Here is a 23185-nt window from a genome sequence, read left to right on the forward strand (position 1 = left end):
CTCTCAACTTGTTTCAAAGATAATTTCAAGACTAGCATCTTAATAAAAATTCCAGCTAGGCTGGGTGTGGTAGTTCACACCTGTAATCCCAGCACTTTGAGAGGACGAAGTGGGCGGATCACCTGAGGTCAGGAGTTCGAGATCAGCCTGACCAACATGGAGAAACCCTGTCTCTACTAAAAGTACAAAATTAACCGGGTGTGGAGGCACATGCCTATAATCCCAGCTACTCAGGAGGCTGAGGCAGGAGAATGGCTTGAACCTGGGAGGTGGAGGCTGCGGTGAGCCATGATTGCACCATTGCACTACAACCTGGGCAACAAGAGTAACTCTGTCTCAAAAAAAAAACAAAAAACGAAAAACAAAACAAAAAAACCCTCACCACCAACCAAAAAAAAAAAAAACAGCTAAAACATTATTTTAACAAAAACAAGACTTTGGCTCAACATGGTTATGCAATATTCAGTTATAATAGAAACTTGTTTAATTATGGAGAGTAAAACAGAAACGAGAAACAACAGGTATCATCCATGTATTTTATATTCTTTTCTAGAACAATCAATCTTTATTAGAAAGTTGTAGCCACGTTTACAATAAATATCAACAATAAAACAGTGGAACAAATTAGTTTCCAAATACTCAACTCCTGTAACCAAAACACATTTTGGATTTCGGAAAACACAGTAAACACATACGAAAAACACAGCCACACATACCAAAAACAAAAACCAGCCCAAGCATAGGATTGAACTGGCTGGAAAACACTTATTGTGTTACTGCCTTAAGAACTCCTCGGAGCACCTTGTAGCTCATTAACTGCACATTTTCCTTAGGGGGGAAACAAGGTCCTCTCTCAGTCACATATGCATAAGGAAATCTTAAAACCCAAAGGCCATCAGGTGGAAGGGTGATTTCTTGTTTTTCTGGGTAGAATACCGGACATGGTGGTGGGCCTGGTTGAACCTGAAAAACACAGGTAGTATAATTATTTTCATATTTCTCAATATGAAACAACTGAAAGATAAATGCCTAAACAAATGATAGATTCAAAGAACATATAAGGCCAGACGTGGTGGCTCATGCCAGTAATCCCAGCGCTTTCGGAGGCTGAGGCGGGTGAATCACGAGGTCAGGAGTTAGAGACCAGCCTGGTTAACATGGTGAAACCCCATCTCTACTAAAAATAGAAAAAATTAGTCGGGTGTGGTGGCATGTGCCTGTAATCCGTTACTAAGGAGGCTGGGGCAGGAGAACAGCTTGAACCCAGGAGGCGGAGGTGCAGTTAGCTGAGATAGTGCCATTGCCCTCCAGCCTGTGCTACAGAGCGAGACTCTGTCTCAAAAAAACAAAAAAAATAAATAAAAGAGCATATAAGATTAAGCAGATATGAGTATACTCCTAACTCTAATTGTATCCAATATATTATTTAGTCTCAAATATTATTCTGCTTTCCTCCAGAATTTTTTTTTTGGTGGGGGAACGGAGTCTCAGTCTGTCACCCAGGCTGGAGTGCAATGGCGCAATTTCAGCTCACAGCAACCTCCGCCTACCAGGTTCAAGTGATTCTCCTGCCTCAGCCTCCCAAGTAACTGGGATTACAGGCACCTTCCACCATGCCTGGCAAATTTTTTGTATTTTTAGTAGAGACGGGGTTTCACCATGTTGCCCAGGCTGGTCTCAAACTCCTGACTTCAGGTGATCTGCCTGCCTTGGCCTCCCAAAGTGCTGGGATTACAGGAGTGACTCACCGCGCCCAGCCTTTTCTCCAGAATTTTAACTTCAAGCTCTGCCTTTGAATGAAATGATGTGAATTGATGGTGTGAATGGATTAAAATACCCACAATGTATTTTTTAAAAAATAGAATATTTGGTATAGAAGGTATTTAAATTTAAGACCTGTTTAATTAAATAATTCATTTTTTAATTTAATTTTTTGTAGAGATACAAGTCTCACTATGTTGCTCAGGCTGGTCTTAAACTCCTGGGCTCAAGCAATCCTCCCATCTTGGCCTCCCAAAGTTCTGGGATTACAAGCATGAGCCACTGCCCTCAGCCTGAAATAATTAGTTTTGATGCTAACTTGTACTTTTTAAAATCAATCAAAACAAACATCAGCATTTTTTACTTGTTTGGGGCGGCAGAGGGTTATATTTCTTACCTGAGGCATTAGTATTATCTGCAAAGGAGCATCAGGAACCACAACAAAAAGCCTCATAAGTTGAGCATAATGAGGTTTCAGCCCTCTACCTTGAGAGGATGACAGAATATATAAAGGCATGTCACTATTTAGGGCTTTTAAAGCTGATTCTTTTGGCCCACTTCCCATTACTTTCATTACTTTGTCAGGCCCAGAGCACATGAATCTCCGACCTCGAGAGTCTTCGTATTCAAAGCCCACAAAAGCTCGAGCTATGTCATCTCGCCGTCTTCCTCTTCCCATTACAACTGCACTTCTCTTTCCAGGAATAGCTTTATTTGGAGCAGGCCAAGAGTTTGTGTCTAAGTCTCCTTCGTCTTCAGCTCTAGTCCTGATGACAATGTCCCAAGGCATAAGATAATTTGTTCCTGGAATGAAGCCCTGTTGGTCCAAACCTGTATGAAAGTTATAAGACTTAGCAGGGCCTAGTTTAACCAAAGACCAGCTGGAGAATTTGGGTAGGAGACCTTTAGGGCAATTTGAATGTAGCATGCCTGGGAGATACTCAACTGTGGATGCCTGTCGATCAACCAAGTTTGGTCTCTTCTCAGTTTTCACTTCTACTTGACCATGAACTTCTGGATTATCTCCTCCTGCTTGTGGATCAGCTGGATAGGTACCTAAGCTATCTGTGGATTGGCCCAAACTCAAAGCTAAACTCAGGCTTGTGCTCTCTCCTTGGGTTTGAGGTTCTTTTTCTTTAAGTTTATCAGCATCTGAATCTGGAGGAGCAGGAGAGGATTCATTCTTAGCAGGAGCAGGATCTGGAGTACTTGGTTCAAATACTGGGAAATTGATATGATCCAATTTTCCACAACACTTTTCTTCCAGAAGCTATAGAGGGGAAGAAAAAAATTCAGTAAGTTTTTCATTTTAAACAATATATTCTTCATTCTAACAAGATCAATAATTGATGTGTAAGTAAGTATGTACACATAAAGAACTTGCTCTTGTTTATATATTATACTGCAGTTGCATTTGTTTTCTACTTATTCTGCTATTGAAAATATGTTTTTACTCAGATGATATTTAACAAAAAAAGAAGGAAGAAGAAAAAATTCAGAGTCTACCTGATAAAAGTCATAATTGGCTGCTTTGATATCAAAGGGATCATCTCGAGGTGCTTGTTTCCTTCCACAGTTGCAAGCACCAGTAGATCGAGCTCGGCTATTGTGATATAGCACAGGGGGATTTCTATCGGCCTCTGGTTTTTCTCCTGGAAAATATAACAGCCACTATTAATTTCACAAACACAATGTGCAGTCAAATTTACTTTGCATTCTACATCTAACCCCATAAATACTCCCAAAAATCCTTTGGAAAGAAAAACAAACAAAAACCTTACCTAAATACACATAACAGAAGAAGTAAGTGAAAATATATAAAATAATTTATATTATAAATCTAAAGTTTAGAGTTTTTAAGTGAATCATCATCACCTCCTGCTATCATCATCACGTACCATCATCTAACATAACATTCATTTTAGTTCAACAAATCCTCCAAGGCAGAAATGTTAATATGAAATGTCTGAAATTTTATACTACTTAATAATTCTTTTACCAATTCACTGGGACTTATTCTTTAAATGAAAAAAAATAAGAAAGTAGTCATAGCTGGTATTTTTCTTTTGCAGCAGGAGAGAAAACGTATAGCTGATGCACCTAAATTTCTGTAGGGCTCTTTCTAAAATATCAATACATAGTGAACAGACTATCTTAAAACAAGAATGAAAACACAGCTCAAAAGTTTTTATTTCAAAATGCTGAAAAAATTTTAGCTACCTGATTTAGGTAATGAGTGAAATTTGTGTACACAGTGTTGATCAGTTAAACTCCTCTCCTCACAGAGCTGATGGCCATTGCTCCAAAATTTGTAGCAGTCCTCATGCAACTGCATGGCATATTTATGAAATGCTGGACCTCTAGCATGTTGACTGTACACTCGAAGAGCCTGGGCAAGCTGATTCTTATGGACAGTCATTGTGTAATTATGAGGCAAATTTGACTGGTAGGCACTGTGGGCCATGGGTAAAGCTTTTTGGCATCGATTTTCTGAGAATTTTGTGTCAATATCCAAAAACCCTTCCAAGACTTTAATACTGCTTAAAATCTTAGATGTTAGCTCTCCAGTGGGCGACCCCAAGTCCTCCTCTTTCCCATCAATAGCCACTTCATACAGTTTTGAAGCTGCTGAGATCCACTTCTGATAAGTAGGAAGTTCAAAATGGGAAGGCTGTGGGTTCCTGCCCACACTGTCATCGAAACCTTTCTTGCTTAGGACTAGCTCCACATGCTGCCATAGGAATTCCCGAAGAGTGAAATCCACTAGCTGGCCTGAAGAACTGGAACTGCTGCTGTCAATGTGAAAGGAAAGTTGTTGTCGGCTGTGCTGCCTCATTACCTGGTATCGCCTAGGCCCAGAAAGGGGTGCAGGCACCAGTAAAGATTCCGGGTCCTTCACAGTACAATGACTCCTAAGTTGGTCCAGCAACATACCTACTGGGTCCTCCTCCTGGCTTCCGGGTACTATGTACACGAAAGCTTGGTTGGCAGGCACAGTAAAGAGGCAGTTGATGCTCTGATTAGTCAAGACACGACTCTTCCGGAAGATTCTATAGATCTGGTCCTCCAGGGCATGCTGCAGCCTCCTTTTGGGAGAATGTTTCTTGGGCTTGTCTGGATGAGCTGGGTCTTGGTTCCGAGGAGGTTCTACCTTGAGGGCTCCATTGAGTTGAAAGAGGAAAAGGAGTCTAGGTGGGCAAGGTCGGCAGTTTAGCTTCCAGTCTTTGCCAACTGGACAATCCTTAATGGCTGTTTTAAGGAGTGGCAGGACCTTCTGTCTCAGCCCATCTAGGGCTCTGAATACTCGATCATAAGTGATATCAAAGGAACAAGTGGGATGGACCAGAAGCAAGATATGACAGACAGAGAATAGGTAAAGGAGACTGAGGCACTGCAGCTTCTCTTGATGCTTCCAGAACTCGTGTGCTTCTGCATGAGGTAAAGAGAGTCCACCTCCAGCTTCCCCGCTCTGAAGAGCCCGACAAGCCCGTAGAAGCTGTGAATTGTCACAGATGGAGGTGAGGAGAAGATAGAGAACTTTGCTTTCCTGATTGTAGTAGGCCTGCAGAAGGCTGTAGTCCTGGGAACCTGCCTCCGTTCGGTTACCTTCCGCGGCAATTCCACTTCCCCGAACTGAATCCCCGGCTGCAGCCCCAGGGTCTTCGGCTCCACCGGCCTCACCCATGGCGCCAGCCTCAGTCCTGATTACAGGCCCTGGATCCCCAGGATCTTGGTGGCGAAAGACTGGAAAGACCTGTCGGTCGCACACCGTATTCACAAGAGAGAACTTCTCGGAATTCAGGCGTAGAGCCGTCTTGCCGAAGATTCCCACAACACAGATCTCATCCTCCCGCCATGGAGGCTCCGGTCCGCCAGCCGCGCTCCCTCCGCCCTCGGTAGGGGACCCTCCGAGACTTTCAGAGCCCATCCAGGCTGACGCTCCCATTAGAAGCTCTCGCAAGCTCACGGGACCCGCCATAGTGCAAAGCCTTCTCTAGAGTCCTTCCGGTCCGTTAGTAAAACGTACCGGCTTTCCTCCAATTTTGAAATCCTTCCTCCGCTTCTTCAGTTCCTGCTTTCCCGTCACTTGGGTTCCGCCTCCTCTTCTCTCCTAGTTTGAGTTTCCTCAGCTGTAGGAACTGAGATATCAAAACAAACAAACAAAAACAAAACAAAACAACACACACACACACACACACACACCCCTGGGAACCGAGATATCAAAACAAACAAACAAAAACAAAACAAAACAACACACACACACACACACACACACACACACACACACCCCCCACCCACCCACCCCTGGGGACGAGGGCGGTGGCTCACGCCTGTAATCCTAGCACTTTGGGAGGCCGAGGCGGGCAGATAACTAAAGTCAGGAGTTTGAGACCAGCCTGGCCGACATGGTGAAACCCCATCTCTACTAAAAATACAAAAATTAGCCGGGCGTGGTGGCGGGCGCCTGTAATCCCATCTACTCGGGAGGCTGAGGCAGGAGAATCGATTGAACCCGGGAGGCGGAAGTTGCAGTGAAACGCGATCACACCATTGCACTCCAGCCTGGGCAACAAGAGCGAAAATCCGTCTCAAAAGTAAAAATTAGGGGTGGTGGCGGGCGCCTGTAGTTCCAGTTGCTCAGGAGACTGACGCAGGAGAATTGCTCGAACCGGGAGGTGGAGGTTGCCGTGAACCGAGATCGCGCCACTGCACTCCAGCCTGGGCGACAGAGTGAGACACCTTGTCTCAAAAAAAAAAAAAAAAAATTGTGAAATATCTTTGTGTGTAAATTATAACTTGCAGAACCTCTTTAACTAGCAGGCATATTGACAAATAGCTGCCAGGATAAAACTTACAACCAGATTTAAACGTATAATTATAACATGTTTATTATTCTGGGGTTTCATAAAAAAATCTTTGAATCTAAAAAAATTATAGCACTATACAATAACATGACTGAATCTTTAAACTAAATGTTGATTGAAAGAAATCAGAAACATATATACCCTATAATTCTATTTCTTTCTTTTTTTTTTTTTTTTTTTTTTTTGAGATGGAGTCTCACTCTGTGGCCAGGCTAGAGTTCAGTGGCACGATCTTGACTCACTGCAACCTCCGGGTCCAGGGTTCAAGTGATTATCTTGCCTCAGTCTCCCAAGTAGCTGGGATTACAGGTGCGTGAGACCACACCCAGCTAATTTTTGTATTTAGAGACAGGATTTCACCATGTTGGCCAGGATCTGGTGATCTGCCCGCCTCAGCCTCCCAAAGTGGTGGGATTACAGGTGAGAGCCGCTGCGCCAGACCTGATTCTATTTCTATAGGGTTCAAAAGCAAGCAAAATAAACCATAGCATTTAGGGGTGGGTTCTTACTAAAAGCAAGGAAATATTTATTGTACCAAGCAGGTCAGTGATTACTTAGTGAGGGAAGGGATTATGATATGATAGAAGAAGGAGACATGTAGGGCTTCTGAGGATACTAATCATACGTATTTTTTGGTGGTTATGTGTGTTTTTGTTATATATATGTAAAACATATATATTGAAAAAAATGCATATATATAGAGAGAGAGACAGAGTCTTGCTCTGTTACCCAGAGTGGAGTGCAGTGGCGCAATCTAGGCTCACTGCAAACTCCACCTCCCAGGTTCAAGCGATTCTACTGCCTCAGCCTCCCAAGGAGCTGGGATTACAGGCGCACCACCAGGCTCGGCTAATTTTTGTATTTTTAGTAGAGATAGGGTTTTGCCATGTTGGCCAGGCTGGTCTCGAACTCCTGACCTCAAGTGATCTGCCAGCCTCAGCATCTCAAAGTGCTGGGATTACAGGAGTGAGCCACTGCCTCCCGCCCCAGGCCTTTTTTTATTCTTCAGAAAGAGTCTTGCTCTGTCACCCAGGATGGAGTGTAGTGGCGCGATCTTGGCTCACTGTAACCTCTGCCTCCCAGGCTCAAGTGATTCTCATGCCTCAGCCTCCTGAGTAGCTGGGATTATAGGCATGTGCCACCATGCCTGGCTAATTTTCTTTTGTACTTCTGGTAGAGATGGTGTTTCACCATGTTGGCCAGGCTGGTCTCCAATGCCTGACCTCATGTCATCCACCCGCCTCGGCCTCCCAAAGTGCTGGGATTACAAGTGTCAGCCACCGCACCTGGCCCCCGGCCTATATATATATATATATATTTTTTTTCTTTTTCTTTTTTGAGACAGAGTCTCACTCTGTCATCCAGGCTGGAGTGCAGTGGTGCTATCTGGGCTCACTGCAACCTCTGTCTCTTGGGTTCAAGCAATTCTTCTGCCTCAGCCTCCCAAATAGCTGGGATTACAAGCGTGCACCACCATGCCCAGCTGAATTTGTATTTTTAGCAGAGATGGGGTTTCACCATGTTAGCCAGACTGGTCTCGAACTTCCAACCCCAGGTGATCTGCCCACCTCGGCCTCCCAAAGTGCTGGGATTATAGGTGTGAGCCACCACACTCGGTCTTGATCTTTAAATTCACATATATTTTCTATACTTAATATATGCTTTTTTATAGGTATTATTTCTAGTTAAAAAAGGTTAAAAAGAGAAAAACTAAAACTTTTATTAATCTTTATTTAAAGATGCAAGGTAGAACATATTTTAACACTGGTACAATGGCAGTAGCAGCTTTGCAAATGTTTATCTATATGGACTTTTTTTTTCCCTGCCTGGCTTCATTATATAGTAAAGCATTTTTCTTTCTTTTCTTTTCTTTTTTTTTTTTTTTTAGACAGAGTCTTGCTCTGTCACCCAGCAGGCTGGAGTGCAGGTGGTATGAACACGGCTTACTGCAGCCTCAACCTCCTGGACTTAAGTGATTCCCCACCTCAGTCTCCCAAGTAGCTGGGACTACAGGCACACACCACCATGCCTGGCTAATTTTTTGTTTTTTGTTGAGACAGGGTCTTGCAACGTTGCCCAGGCTTGTTTTGAACTCTTGACCTCAAGTGGTCCTCCTGCCTCAGCCTCCCAAAGTGCTAGGATTATAGGTGTCAGCCACTGCACTGGGCCATAAAGCATTTTTCTTTCTTTTCTTTTTTTTGAGTCTCACTCTGTTGCCCAGACTGTAGTGCAGTGGTGTGATCTTGGCTCACTGCAACTCCCACCTCCATGGTTCAAGTGATTGTCGTGCCTCAGCCTCCTGAGAAGCTGGAACTATAGGCACATGCAACCACGCCCAGATAATTTTTATATATTTTTTTGGTGGAGAGGGGGGTTTCACCATGTTGGCCAGGCTGGTCTCGAACTTGTGACCTCAAGTGATCCACCCACCTTGGCCTCCCAAAGTGCTGGGATTACAGGTGTGAGCCACTGTGCCTGACCCCAGCCTATAATTTTTAAATTTGATATATTTTTTCTATACTTAACATATACTTTTTGAGACAGTTTCGCTCTTGTTGCCCAAGCTGGAGTGCAATGGGGTAATCTCAGCTCACTGCAACCTCTGCCTCCCAGGTTCAAGAAATTCTCCTGGCTCAGCCTTCCCAGTAGCTGGGATTACAGGCGCCTGCCACTACGCCCGGCTAATTTTTGTATTTTTAGTAGAGACAGGGTTTCACTATGTTGGCCAGACTGGTCTTGAACTCCTGATCTCAGGTGATCCACCTGCCTCCGCCTCTCCAAGTGCTGGGATTATAGGCGTGAGCCACTGCACCCGGCCAACATACACTTTTCTATAGGTATTATATTTCTAGTTAAAAAAAAAAAAAGGTTAGAAGGAGAAAAACCAAAACTTTTATTAATCTTTATTTAAAAACATTTTACCAGATGCACCTTGGTTGTTTACATTCTCTGGTTGCCATTCAGTCTCAAAGTAAGCACCGGGAGCATATGATAAATAGTAGTTTAAGGAAGCCATAGCACTTACAGAGTTCTCAAATGGTTACAATATAAAATCTGTCATAAAAATCAGTAAAAGATATAAGGTGGAACACATTTTAACACTGTACAATGGCAGTAGCAGCTTTGCAAATGTTTATCTATATGATTTCCATAGGACTTTTTTTTTTTTTTTGCCTGGCCTCATTAAGTAGCAAAGCATTTTTTCTTTTCTTTTTGAGATGGAGTCTTGCTCTGTTACCCAGCAGGCTGGAGTGTAGTGGTATAAACACGCCTCACTGCAGCCTCAACCTCCCGGGCTCAAGTGATTCTCCCACCTCAGTCTCCTGAGTAGCTGGGACTACAGGCACATGTCACCACGCCCGGCTAATTTTTTGTTTTTTTTGTAGAGATGGAGTCTTGCAATGTTGCCCAGGCTTGTTTTGAACTCTTGGCCTCAAGTGATCCTCCCACCTCAGCCTCCCGAAGTGCTAGGATTATAGGTGTGAGCCACTGCACTGGGCCATAAAGCATTTTTTTTTCTTTCTTTTCTTCTTTTTTTTTTTTTTTTTTTTTTGACACAGGGTCTCACTCTTGTTGTCCAGACTGGAATGCAGTGATGTGATCTCGGCTTACTGCAACCTTCACCTCCAGGGTTCATGTAATTCTCGTGCTTTAGCTTCCTGAGTAGCTGGGACTATAGGCACATGCCACCATGCCTGGATAATATTTATTTTTATTTTTGGTAGAGATGGGGTTTCACCATGTTGGCCAGGCTGGTCTCAAATGCCTGACCTCAAGTGATTTGCCCACCTCAGCCTCCTAAAGTGCTGAGATTACAGACATGAGCCACTGTAACTGGCCTTTTTTTTTTGAGACGGTCTGGCTCTGTTGCCCAGGCTGGAATACAGTGGCATGATCTCAGCTCACTATAACCTCTACCTCCCGGGTCTAAACCATCCTCCCACCTCAGCCTCACAAGTAGCTGGGACTACAGGCACGCAACATCACACCTGGCTAATTTTTTGATTTTTGGAAGAGACGGAGTTTTCATTACGTTGCCCAGGCTGGTCTCAAACTCCTGAGCTCAAGGCATCCACCTGCCTTGGCCTCCTAAAGTCCTGGGATTACAGGTGTGAACCATGATGCCCGGCCCTAGCATTTTTCTTATGATCTCTTATCCCACAAGAATGGTCAAGTCATTTAGCATTAAATGAATAGAGTACACAGTGGTTTACAATATTATAAACATTGTAAGTGCCCCCTAAAATATTATTGTTATAAATACTCAACTGCTTTATTCTCAATGATTATTCCCTTTAATTTTACATAATGTAAATGTAGCTAGCAGGTTTTTATTGTTTTTTTTTTTTAACTTTTACTAGAAGCTGATATATCTCTTCACTACCTATTTAATTTTTTTTTTTTTTCGAGACAGAGTCTCTTGCTGTCACCCACGCTGGAGTGGCGGTGGTGTGATCTCGGCTCACTGCAACCTCTGCCTCCCAGGTTCAAGCGATTCTCCGGCCTCAGCCTCCCAAGTAACTGGGACTACAGGCGCATGACATCACACCTGGCTAATTTTGTATTTTTAGTAGAGATGGGGTTTCACCATGTTACCCAGACTGGTTTTGAAGTCCTGACCTCCCCACTTGCCTCGGCCTCCCAAAGTGCTGGGATTACGGGCATGAGCCACCGTACCCGGCCACCTGTTTAATTTTCATCCATAAATGTGTTATAAATATAGATGTGGATCTCTGGCCAGGTGTGGTGGCTCATGCCTGTAATCTCAGCACTTTGGGAGGCTGAGGTGGGTGGATCACCTGAGGTGAGGAGTTCGAGACCAGCCTGGTCAACATAATGAAACCCCGTCTCTACTAGAAATACAAAAATTAGTCAGGCATGGCAGTGTGCACCTGTAATCCCAGCTACTCGGAAGGCTGAAGCAGAAGAATTGCTTGAACCCAGGAGGTGGAGGTTGCAGTGAGCCAAGAGTGCGCCACTGCACTCCAGCCTGGGTGACAGAGTGAGACTCCATCTCAAAACAAAACAAAACAAACAAACAAAACATATATATCTATAAAGATGTGGGTCTCAAAAACAGGACTGCCTCTTAGGTGGTAAACATTGCCCCCAGGTTTGCTTTCTAGTCTGGTGACTTTACAACACTCTATTTGGCATCTTAATGCAATATTTATCTGTAGAAATCCAGTCTTTCTGGGGAGTTGCCTTTTAGTTTTAGAGATGGGTTCTTGCTCTGTTGCCCATTCTGAAGTATAGTGGAACAATCATAGCTCACCATAGCTTCGAACTCTTGGGCTCAAGTGATCCTCCCACCTCAGCTTCCCAAGTAACTAGGACACTTAGACTACAGGTATGCGTCACCATGCCTGGCTAATTTTAAATTTTTGATACAGATGGGGTCTCGCTATGTTTCCCAGGCTGTATTACTGTCTTTGAATATATAGGTCAGTGACAACAGGGAACTAGGTCTCACAGTGACCTGCTATGGACTTGAGAATCCTTGGTAAGGCATTGTCGAAAATATAAGGTTCATGTTGAAGTCGTCATAAAATTTTTATGTAGCTGTATAAATGTGGAAAGCAGATATAAAAATAAGGAATACCTCAGACTTCTGTGAGCCAGATATAAGTACCTACCTAAGATGCGAGAAATGATATTCTAATTTAATTTTTTTTTAATTTTTAGAGATGGAGTCTTGCTATGTTGTCCACGCTGGAGTAGAGTGGCTATTCACAGGCATAATTATAGTGCACTACAGCTTCAAGTGATCCTCCCATCTCAGCCTCCTAAGTAGCTGGGACTATAGGCAGGTGTCACCATAGCTGGCTGATTTTGTATTTATAATAGGGACGGGGTCTCCCTATGTTGCCCAGGCTAGTCTTGAATTCCTGGGCTCAAGCAATCCTCCCACCTTAGCCTCCCAAAGTGCTGGGATTACAGGTATGAGCCAAGAGGCTATTTTATTACTGTCATAACTGCACTTATACAGTATAAACTGAGTTATCTAGTTAAATTTGAACAACCTCTCCAACCTAAATTGGGTAATTCCAGGATAAACATCACTTTGGAGACTGTATTTTCCCATCTGGTTCTCTTGATGATCATGCAAACTAGAAAATATCCAAATATCTGTATCCACTTTATATCACAGTATATGTGCGCTCCATACATACTCTAATTCTCCAAATGGAATTATATTAGTATATCTATATATATACCCTACTACATTAAAAAAAAGGATTTGGGTTTTTTTTTTCCTTGATGGAGTTTCGCTCTTGTTGCCCAGGTTGGGATGCAATGACGCTATCTTGGCTCACTGCAACCTCTGCCTCCTGGGTTCAAGCGATTCTCCTGCCTCAGCCTCCCGGATAGCTGGGATTATATGCACCCACCACCATGCCCAGCTAATTTTTGTATTTTTAGTAGAGATGGGATTCCACCATGTTGGCCAGGCTGGTCTCGAACTCCTAACCTCAGGTGATCCACCCACCTCAGCCTCCCAAAGTGCTGGGATTACAGTTGTGAGCCACTGTGCCTGGCTGGGTGTTTTTATCTGCATTTTTTATGGATCATCACATGGAGTCAGGCAGAGTTGGCATCAGTTTTGTTCATCAAAGCTGCTTGTAGAAAGTGGCAGAGTTGGAGTTGGGCTTCTAGGGTGAGCCAGCTATATAAAAAAAAAAAGTCCCAAATATAATATCAGTTATATTCCTGTGATAAATACAACTCTCCTCCTTTCTCAACAGAACCCAGAATTTTTGCAGGGCAACACTGCATTCAGATTCCAAAAACCACTTTTCCCAGTTTCCCTGATGCAATCAGAAGTTCCTGGATAGGGCATCTTTGAAGAAATGAGGCATAGCTTACCTAACATTTGCCTGTCTCCTTCCCTTACCTAGAATGTGGACATGAGGCTTCAGGAAATGTAGCCATTTTGTATTAAGAGGATAAAAACCACACATTAAGGATGGAAGAACAGTGATTATATTGTGAAACCACTGTATTATAGTTGTGGACTTCCTACTTCCCAAAGAAATATTTAAATTAAAAAAGTAAGTCCGGGAGCTAAGCTATGAGGATGCAAAGGCATAAGAATGATACAGTGGACTTTGGGGACTTGGGGGAAAGGGTGGGGTGGGGTGAGGGATTAAAGACTATACATTGGGAACAGTGTACACTGCCTGGGTGATGGGTGCGCCAAAATCTCAGAAATCACCACTAAAGAACTAATTAGTATAATCAAACACTTTCTGTTCCCCAAAAACCTATTGAAATAAAAAATAAATTAAAAAAAAAAAAGACAGTTGTAGGCCGAGCACCGTGGCTCATGCTTATAATCCCAGCATTTTAGGAGGCTGAGACAAGGGGATCACATGAGCCCAGGAGTTTGAGACCAGCCTGGGAGATATAGTGAGACCTCGTCTGTAAATTCTAAAAAAACAAAAAGGAGTTAGTTGTATATGTTAAACAAAAAGTCCCAATTTATTTATTTATTTGTCAAGGCAGAGTCTTGCTATATCACCCTTGGCCTTCCAAAGTGCCGGGATTACAGGTGTAAGCCACCGTGCCCGGCCATTTTTGAATTTTTTTGGTGGAGGCAGGGTTTCGTCATGTTGACCAGGCAGGTCTCGAACTTCTGGTCTCATGTAATCTGCCCACCTCGGCCTCCCAAAGTGCTGAAATTACAGGCATGTGCCACTCACTGTGCCTGGCCAATCCTACCTATATTTTGTAGAATTTTATGAAGCCTAAATATGAAAGTACTTTGCAAAATACAGTACCATGTAAAAATTATTACTAAGAAAGCTGCTTTAAATTATGATCATAAATCATGATTATGATTATTTATTTGAGACACAGTCTTTCTTTGTCACCCAGGCTGGAGTGCAGTGGTGCAATCACAGCTCACTGCAGCCTTGACCTCCTGGGCTCAAGTGATCCTCCCACATCAGCCTCCCAAGTAGGTGGAACTACAGGCATGCACCACCAGGCCTGGCTAATTTTTTGTATTTTTTGTAGAGACAGAGTTTCACCATGTTGCCCATCTTGAACTGCTAGGCTCAAGCAATCCCCCCACCTCAGCCTCCCAAAGTGTTAGGATTACAGTCATGAGCCACCACACCAGGCCAATTTATTTTCAAGCAAAGGAACCAATATTCTTTTCCTAAAGGGTTACCTGAAACTTTCTCCTTAAGGCCTGAGTCATCACTGGAGTCAGTCCTGTTCCTGTTTCCATATTTTCTTTGTTGGTAAGAGGGGTTCCACCTGGGCTCCTACAAAGGTTTTGAAAATAAAAATAGCTGTGTTTTATGCCAACTTTTAAAATGGACTTAGAAGGCATAAAGATATGAGAGTGTATTACCTCTCTACATCGACTTTTCTAAGCAGTTTCCGCAGATCCATCTGACTTTTTCCAGGAGTACTGATAAAACAAAGATATAAAAATTAGAACTTGCCAGATTTTATTATTTTTTCCCAAAGGAAAGCAATCATTTCTATAGGCAACATCCGAGAAAGTAGTTCTATGTGTTACATTAAAAAATTGTAGTAGAGGCTGGGTGTGGTAGCTCACGCCTGTAATCCCAGCACTTTAGGAGGCCGAGGCAGGTGGATCATGAGGTCAGGAGTTCATGACCAGCCTGGCCAAGATGATGAAACCCCATCTCTACTAAAAATATGAAAATTAGCTGGGCATGGTGGCGGGCACCTGTCATCCCACCTACTCGGGAGGCTGAGGCAGATAATTGCTTGAACCTGGGAGGCAGAGGTTGCAGTGAGCCGAGATTGTGCCACTACTCTAGCCTGGGTGACAGAGCAAGACTCCTCAAAAAAAAAAAAAAAAAAAAAAAAAAAAAAAAAAAAAAATAGCAGTAGATGCCGATGGGAACATAAGGTGATATAGCCATTCCAATACATAATACTTCTTGACCCAGGAGTTACATGTATAAAAACCCATCCTAGGGAAAAACTCAGCCATGTACAGAGTTGATAGGCACGGATGTCTAATGAAGACTTACAGAAATTAAATGTCATAACCTAAGCCAGGCACAGTGACTCACCCCTGTAATGCCAGCACTTTGGGAGGCTGACGGGGGGTGGGTCACTTGAGGTCAGGAGTTTGAGACCACCCTGACCAACACGGTGAAACCCTATCCCTATTAAAACATATAAAAATTAGCCAGGCATTGTGGCACACGCCTGTAATCCCTGCTACTCAGGAGGCTGAAGCAGGAGAATCGCTGGAACCTGGGAGGTGGAGGTTGCTGTGAGCCGATATTGCATCACTGCACTCCAGCCTGGGCGACAGAGCGAGACTCCATCTCAAAAAATAAAACAATACAAAAAATAAAAAATAAAACAGGTTGCTTTCAGAAATTATATAATATGAAAACTAGTATGTCTTGGAATCAAGTAAATATGGTATATGTGTGTATCTGTCTGTGTATAATCATATTGTAGATACAGTTTTGTCCATTCAATATACCATGAACTCTTCCCATCTTTTTGAAAATTAACTTAAAGTTTCATTTTGACATCTTCAAAATATGCAGTTCATTGCATGTAAATTTCACAGATAAAATCCTGTCTTGAGACATTTAGGTTATCATTTTTTTTTTTTTTTTGAGATGGAGTCTCTCTCTGTTGCCCAGGCTGGGGTACAGTGGCACAATCACTTCTCACTGCAGCCTTGATCTCCTGAGCTCAAGTGATCCTCTTTCTTCAGCCTTCCAAGTAGTTGGGACCACAGGCACACACCACTGCATCAGGCTAATTTTTAATTTAATTAATTTTTTTAGAGATGGGACTCTCACTATGTTGCCCAGGCTGGTCTTAAACTCCTGGCCTCAAGTAATCCTCCCACTTCGGCTTCCCAAAGTGGTGGGATTACAGACATAACCCACCACACCCAGCCTAAAATTCTTGATAGTATATCTTTTTATCCCAAAATCTGTCATTAAATCAATGGCGTATCTTATAATAAACAGCATCTTTAAATGGGGCAATAAAGCATATGCCCAGAAAAAGACTAGAATGATAAACCGCAGTATGTTAACAGTGGCTATCTCCAATGATAGGACTATTTAGATAATTTTTGTTTTCTTTTTTAAACTTTTCTGTAGATTTCAATTTTTCTATAATGAGCATATATAACTTTTAACATTAGAAATACACACAAAAATCTTGTTTTCCCATTTTTTAGGCCCTTGTACGACAATATCATTCTTTTAAGAAGTAGTAGAGCATAGTACTGTGCAGTTCCTTACATTAAGACATTTGTAACTCGAGTTGATAACACTTTGGAGTTAGGTTTCAGGGTAACACGCTGCAAATCAGAGACAGTAACTAGTGGATTCCGTGCTTTCGGCGATGGTATAAGCTTTAATTATAAAATGAGACATTATTAAAACAAATTTTAAAATATCACTAAAAATGTAAACATGCAAAAATGGCAAATATCTGAGTGCTGAGTATGTGTAAGATACATCCACTATTCTACCCAATTTTTATTCCAAAGCTTCAAAGGATGTCTCTACCTCTTCAGACTAACGGTTGGGAGATAAAATTGCCTAATTAAATCATTTTCTAATATACACATTTTGTTGGGAAATCCAAAACTACTAAAATAAAAACATAACAAACTTAACTTGAAATGAAATGACTTCTCCCCCCAGCCCTGCCCCACCCCCCTAGTTGTATACAAATTGAGATGAGGTCTTGCCATGTTCCCCAGGCTGGTCTTGAACTCCTGGGCTCAGGTGATCCTCCCACCTTGGTCTCCCAAAGTGCTAGGATTATAGGCACGAGCCACTCACCCTGCCTGGAATGACTTCTATACATAAGGCTTATGCTTATTTTCCAGAATGGGACAACAAGGTTAAAAGCAAAAAAGAACATGTATATGGTCAATGACATCTTACCTTCCTCCTTTCATCTACACTCTGTGTCTTCTTTAATTTTACAGTCAGCAGATCTTTAACTGTTATCTGCATGGGTCCATTTTTTTTTAATGGTCCAGCCTTGAAATACATGGTGAGGTAAGAATTCAAATTGGAACCAGCACAACTGGTGAAATGCAAATCCAAATCTAGTTTTTAAAGACTCAGAGTTAAGAGGTAACTCTTATTTACCCTAGGAACCTTTCATATTCTTTCCACTTAACCAAGAATAATCCTGTTTTTATCACCCATTGAAAAGTATTCATCAAAATGTAAGGCTTCCCACCCCTCCCCCAATTTCGTTTTTATAAGCTAAGGCTTTGCTAACAAATAAGAGATGGACCAGTTTCCTGCAATAATGCATTTTCCACAGGAGTCATTACAATAAGACAAGAGTTGAAGGAGTTAATCGGGTTAAAGTGAAGTTTTCCTTGAATTACCTAGAAAGATGACTCAGTTTCCATAGAGCAAGAATGTATACAATAACAGAGGTATAATTAGGGCAAATATAACGATAGGCTCCGGGTTTTTTTTTTTTTTTTTTGGTGTCAAGATTGGGAAGACTCTGGATTTAATTCAGCTACATTAAACCAAATGTATCCTAGTGAAAATTCAGCAGATTTTAAAACAGGGTCATGCCTGTCTTAGTGATTCACAAATTTTCTGGTCCCCTTAGTAAATAAGTAACTGAAATAGAGATTGATTCTCCAGCCTAACGACATGAAACTTTGGAATCCACTAACTCTTTGTTCTGACTTCACTCACTAAGCAATCTTCTATTTTTAATTTGGTTTCCTAGGGAGGTTTTCTTCCCTAGGAAAAAGCCATGCTGAGAAGCGAATAGGAATCTTCCACTCTACTGGGTTTCACACACATCACTTTCATTTCTCAATCCAGCTTCTAGGAATTCCTCAGGGACTGAGATTTTAAAAACATAATAATTAAGATATGGAATCAGAACAAAATATAGCCTTCCGGCCCAAGCCCTGATTAGCCTGGTCTTAAAAGGCTACTTGGCTTTACTGCTATATTACACACTGACCAAAACATATCATTACTAGATTGTTACCTACCTGAAGTACTTTAGCAAGACTGGGTTTTCTGAGCAACACAGGTGCTACTGGTGGTCGAGGAGGTGGTGGAGGTGGAAGTGGAGGTGGAGGTGGAGGTGGAGGTGGAGGAGGAGGAGGAGGAAGATGGCTGGCTGGCTGTGGCAGCGTGGGAGGAAGCACAGCTTTGGAGTCCCCAGGGGTGATGAGAACACAGGCAGGCACATTTGTAAGTTTACCACTCATGTGACATGTTTGACCACAGCTTGGACAGGAAGAACTTTCTGAGATGGTCTGGAAGAAGACATCACATTTGGCAAATAAATAACAAGTTAATTTGATTCTTGAGGGTGACAGTCATCAAAATAATAGCTACCATGTATTGAATGCTTTCTCAGTGTACCATGTGCTTCATGATATTTTCTCATTTATAATCATAAGTTTCTTCATTTCATTCATTCGTTTATTTTGTATGTACTATATGCCAGGCACCATAAGTACAGTGTGAGCCCTGTGTGTCACCTCATGGAGCTGACAGTCCGGTGAGGGAAGACAGACATTAAACATGCACAGAAGGCCGGGAATGGTGGTGCACACCTGTAATCCCAGCACTTTGGAAGGCTGAATCCAGTGAATTGCTTGAGTCCAGCAGTTCGAGACCAGTCTGGACAACATAGTGAGATCTCATCTCAAACAAAGATGCACAAACACACTCAAAACAAAACAATACTTCAATAAGATCAATGAAGTGTGCTATGAGCATGAACAGCTGGAGGCTTGGGAAGTGATATTTAGCCATGATCTCAAGAATAAATTGAGACTTAGCAGATGAAGGGAGATAAAGACCAGGGGAAGAGTTCCTTGCAGAGGAAAAAATACTTAATGCAGCCAAGAATATAGTACATTCAAGAAACTGATAAAGGCCAAGGATCTGGAACATGACTACTGTGGACTGAATTGTGTCCCAGAATTCGTATGTTGAAATCTTAACATCCAGAACCTCAGAATGTGACTATATTTGGAGATAGGGTCTTTAAAGAGGTGATTAAGTTAAAATGAGGACGTTAGGGTGGGTCCTAATCCATTCTAACTGGTGTTCTTATAGTAAGAGGAAATCGGACATGCAGAGAGACATCAGGAATGTACTCACACAGAGGAAAGACTGTGTGAAGATAGAGCGAAGACAGCCATCTACAAGCCCAGGAGGAGCCTCAGAATAAACTAACCAAGAAGCCACAGACTTCTTGCTTCCAGACTGTGAGAAAATAAATTTCTGTTGTATAAGCCACCCAGCCTGTGGTATTTTGTTATGGCAGCTCTAGCAAACAAACACAATGACCCTATGCAGTAAAACAGTGTATTAATTCCCTGTGCCTGCTGTAACAAATTATCCCAAACTTGGTGGCTGAAAACAATTGAAGTTTATTTTCTCACAGTGCTAGAGGCATAAAGTCTGACATCAAGGTGTCAGTGGAGCTTCACTGCCTCCCATGCCTCTGGGGAAGAACTGGTTCCTTGCCTCTTTCGGCTTCTGGTAGCTGTCAGCACTCCTTGGTTTGTGGCTACAGCACTCCAATCTCTATCTCTGTGGTCACATTGCTTCTCTTCTCTGTATGCATTCTCAATGTGTCTCTCTCATAAGGGCACTTGTCCTGGGACTTAGGGTCCACCTAGATAATCCAGGAAGATCTCCTCATTTCAAAATCCTTACCCTAATTACATTTGTAAAGCCCTTTGTCCAAATAAGGCTGTATTTACAGGGTCTGGGGATTAGGACTTGAATATACCTTTTGGAGGCTGCCATGCATTCAGTCCCCCACAAATGGTATCATCCCCAATGTATAGATGAGGAAACTGAGGCCCAGAGGAGTTAAATGACTTGCCTTTTTCTCCTTTGGCTAATTCATCGTGAGGCACAAATTCTGGGAGCAGGAATGGAATTCCAGAAGCTTCTCTCCAGACCAATGAGCACAATGTTGAGACACAGGGGCCTTTCTTAGGGGAGTTTGGAGTGGATATTTTCCTGCACATATCCATCAGGAAAATAGAAACCACTCTGGATATTGAAAAGAGGGGTCATGTAATACAGGCACTTGGTTACATTCATAACGGAAGAGCTGAGAGGCCCACTGGGTACCGTGAGGCAATCAGAGATTAGCAACAGCAGGAAGCCATTAACATCCTGAGGCTGGAGAAACAAAAGGTGGAGGCAGTGTATCCAGAGGTCTGGAGGTAGGTTTACCCAGAGAATCAGGAAACATTGGCTGGGTGCGGTAGCGCACGTCTGTAATCCCAGCACTTTGTGAGGCCGAGGCAGGTGGGTCACCTGAGGTCAGGAGTTCGAGACCAGCCTAGACAACATAGTGAAACCTCGTCTCTGCTAAAAACACAAAAATTAGCCAGGCGTGGTGGCAGGCACCTGTAATCCCAGCTACTTGGGAGGCTGAGGCAGGAGAATCGCTTGAACCTGGGAGGTGGAGGTTGCAGTAAGCCGAGATCGTGCCACTACACTCCAGCCTGGACGAGAGTGAAATTCTGTCTCAAAAAAAAATAGGAAGAAGAAGAAACATGGAGTATTTATCCAGTGGGAGATGGGGCCAGAAGGCAACAACTACCATTGCTGGAGAAATCATGCAGTAAAGAGGAGGGGAAGAAACTGCTTGTCTTGTCCCTCCCTATAGTCTCTCATCAATGTCTTGCAATAGGCCATCATAACCAGGAACCAGGTGACCTGGAACTTGAGGAATGTATCCTGTAGGAGCCAGCCCTCCCAGCAATATAGAGCAGAGCTTCTGAAGTGGGGTAAACAGGCCCAGGGACTAGCCCTCACCTGTAGCCATTCCTACTTCTGGTAAAAGCACCTGGGTTTTCCTTCTCTCCCTCAGTCCACCTGATCTGGTCAGGATACTCACTCAAGGACTAGACACATGACCCAGGGCAAGTTCTCTCAGCTGAGATTGTTCTGTTATGAGAATAAGAATCTAAGGCTGCCAGCAACCATGTTGCTAGTGCAAGGGGAGAGTCTGTCTGAGAAATAAACTTATTCTAAAGAAGGCAGAACTGAAAGATGAGACAGAGCCAGGATGCTGACAATATCATTCGAGTCCCTGAATCCAGCCATACCTTAGACTTACTGGTTTTATGGGCTTAAGCTGGGTTGCATTGTGTTTCTGTCACTTGTGGCTAAAAAGAATTTTGACTGATACAGCTTTCTAGGCGCTTTCTTAGTGAAGGAAATAACATAAGCTTCATTGTTAGTTCACATTTTTTTTTTTTTTTTTGAGATGGAGTCTTGCTGTGTCGCCCAGGCTGGAGGGCTGGAGTGCTGGAGTGCAGTGGCATGATCTTGGCTCACTGCAACCTCTACCTCCTGGGTTCAAGTGATTCTCCTGCCTCAGCCTCCTGAGTAGCTGGGACTACAGGTGTGTGACACCACGCCCAGCTAATTTTTTTGTATTTTTAGTAGAGACGGGGTTTCACCTTGTTGGCCAGGATGGTCTCGATCTTCTGACCTTGGGATCTGCCTGCCTCAGCCTCCCAAAGTGCTGGGATTACAGGTGTGAGCCACCATGCCTGGCCCATTCTTAGTTCTATATCATCATCCTCCCTGGTACATTGGGATTAATGATTTGGGGTTAAAATATAAGAAGAGCTGAAATAGGAGAAAAGTCATGAAACGTAGAGTGTGTACACCAGAGGTGAAGAAGAGAAGGAAAGGTTTATAGAATTATTTCACACATACACACACACACATTCATTCTAGACTTTTTAAATTAAAAGAAAACTTTTTTTTAGAGACAAGGTCTCACTATGTTGCCCAGGCTAGAATGCAATGGGCTGGAGTGTCCTGAGGCTCAAGGAATCCTCCCACCTCAGTCCCCTGAGTAATTGGGACCATAGGTGTGTATGCCACGCCCAGCTACAAAATTTAATTTTTAAGGTCTGTTTGAATACTGCCTTGCCACCCACAGTAAACTGCTCTGACAAAGTTATAAAATTATAGGAATTCAAAAAAGCAATGAATTTACTTCTAGAACCAAAATCTCAACTGGTCAATTAGTTTTATTTTATGTTTAATTTTTTTGCTATTTGTTTCTGGAGTCCCACCTAGTCTCAATAATTTTATTTAGGCCTGGTGTGGTGGCTCATGTCTGGAATCCCAGCACTTTGGGAGGCCGAGGCAGGCAGATCACTTGAGATCAGGAGTTCAAGACCAGCCTGGGCAACATGGTGAAATCCCGTCTCTACTAAAAATACAAAAATTAGCCAGGTGTGGTGGCAGGAACCTGTAGTCCCGACTACTCAGGAGGTTGAGGCAGAAGAATTGCTTGAACCCAGAAGGCAGAGGTTGCAGTGAGCTGAGATCATGCCACTATACTTTAGCCTGGGTGACAGAGCGAGACTTTGTTTCAAACAAACAAAAACAATTATTCTATTCTTTTTTTGGTCTCAAATAATATTTTTTTGAGACAGAGTCTCGCTTTGTCACCCAGATTGGGGTGCAGTGGCATGATCATGGTTCACTGCAACCTCCGCCTCCTGGTTCAAACGATTCTCCTGCCTCAGCCTCCTG

The 23185-nt window shown here is 42.8% G+C and overlaps 2 protein-coding genes across 4 annotated transcripts in view; both read right to left on the minus strand.

Annotated features, from left to right (window-relative positions):
• Nucleotides 1–515: 515 nt before the first annotated feature.
• On the minus strand, nt 516–5778 carry SMG8 (SMG8 nonsense mediated mRNA decay factor). Its single transcript, XM_003912829.3, has 4 exons — nt 3982–5778; nt 3268–3413; nt 2159–3031; nt 516–963 (listed from the first exon to the last, which is right to left on the minus strand). The coding sequence occupies exons 1-4, from the start codon at nt 5738–5740 to the stop codon at nt 766–768; spliced, it is 2976 nt and encodes a 991-aa protein (XP_003912878.1). The 5' UTR covers nt 5741–5778; the 3' UTR covers nt 516–765.
• Nucleotides 5779–11216: 5438 nt separating this feature from the next.
• The window catches only part of PRR11 (proline rich 11), an 88739-nt gene continuing 76770 nt past the window's right edge, over nt 11217–23185 (minus strand). For all 3 annotated transcript variants that reach the window (XM_031657050.1, XM_009190377.4, XM_017950037.3), the window contains exons 5-10: nt 18637–18906; nt 17546–17644; nt 16892–17004; nt 14989–15048; nt 14803–14899; nt 11217–13293 (exon numbers count right to left, since the gene is read on the minus strand). In XM_031657050.1, the coding sequence (XP_031512910.1) occupies nt 13225–13293; nt 14803–14899; nt 14989–15048; nt 16892–17004; nt 17546–17644; nt 18637–18906 (708 nt within the window). In that variant the 3' untranslated portion in view covers nt 11217–13224. The remainder of the gene's footprint in view (nt 13294–14802; nt 14900–14988; nt 15049–16891; nt 17005–17545; nt 17645–18636; nt 18907–23185) is intronic.

Source organism: Papio anubis, chromosome 17 (genome assembly GCF_008728515.1).
Source record: "Papio anubis isolate 15944 chromosome 17, Panubis1.0, whole genome shotgun sequence".
Classification (NCBI taxonomy): domain Eukaryota; kingdom Metazoa; phylum Chordata; class Mammalia; order Primates; family Cercopithecidae; genus Papio; species Papio anubis.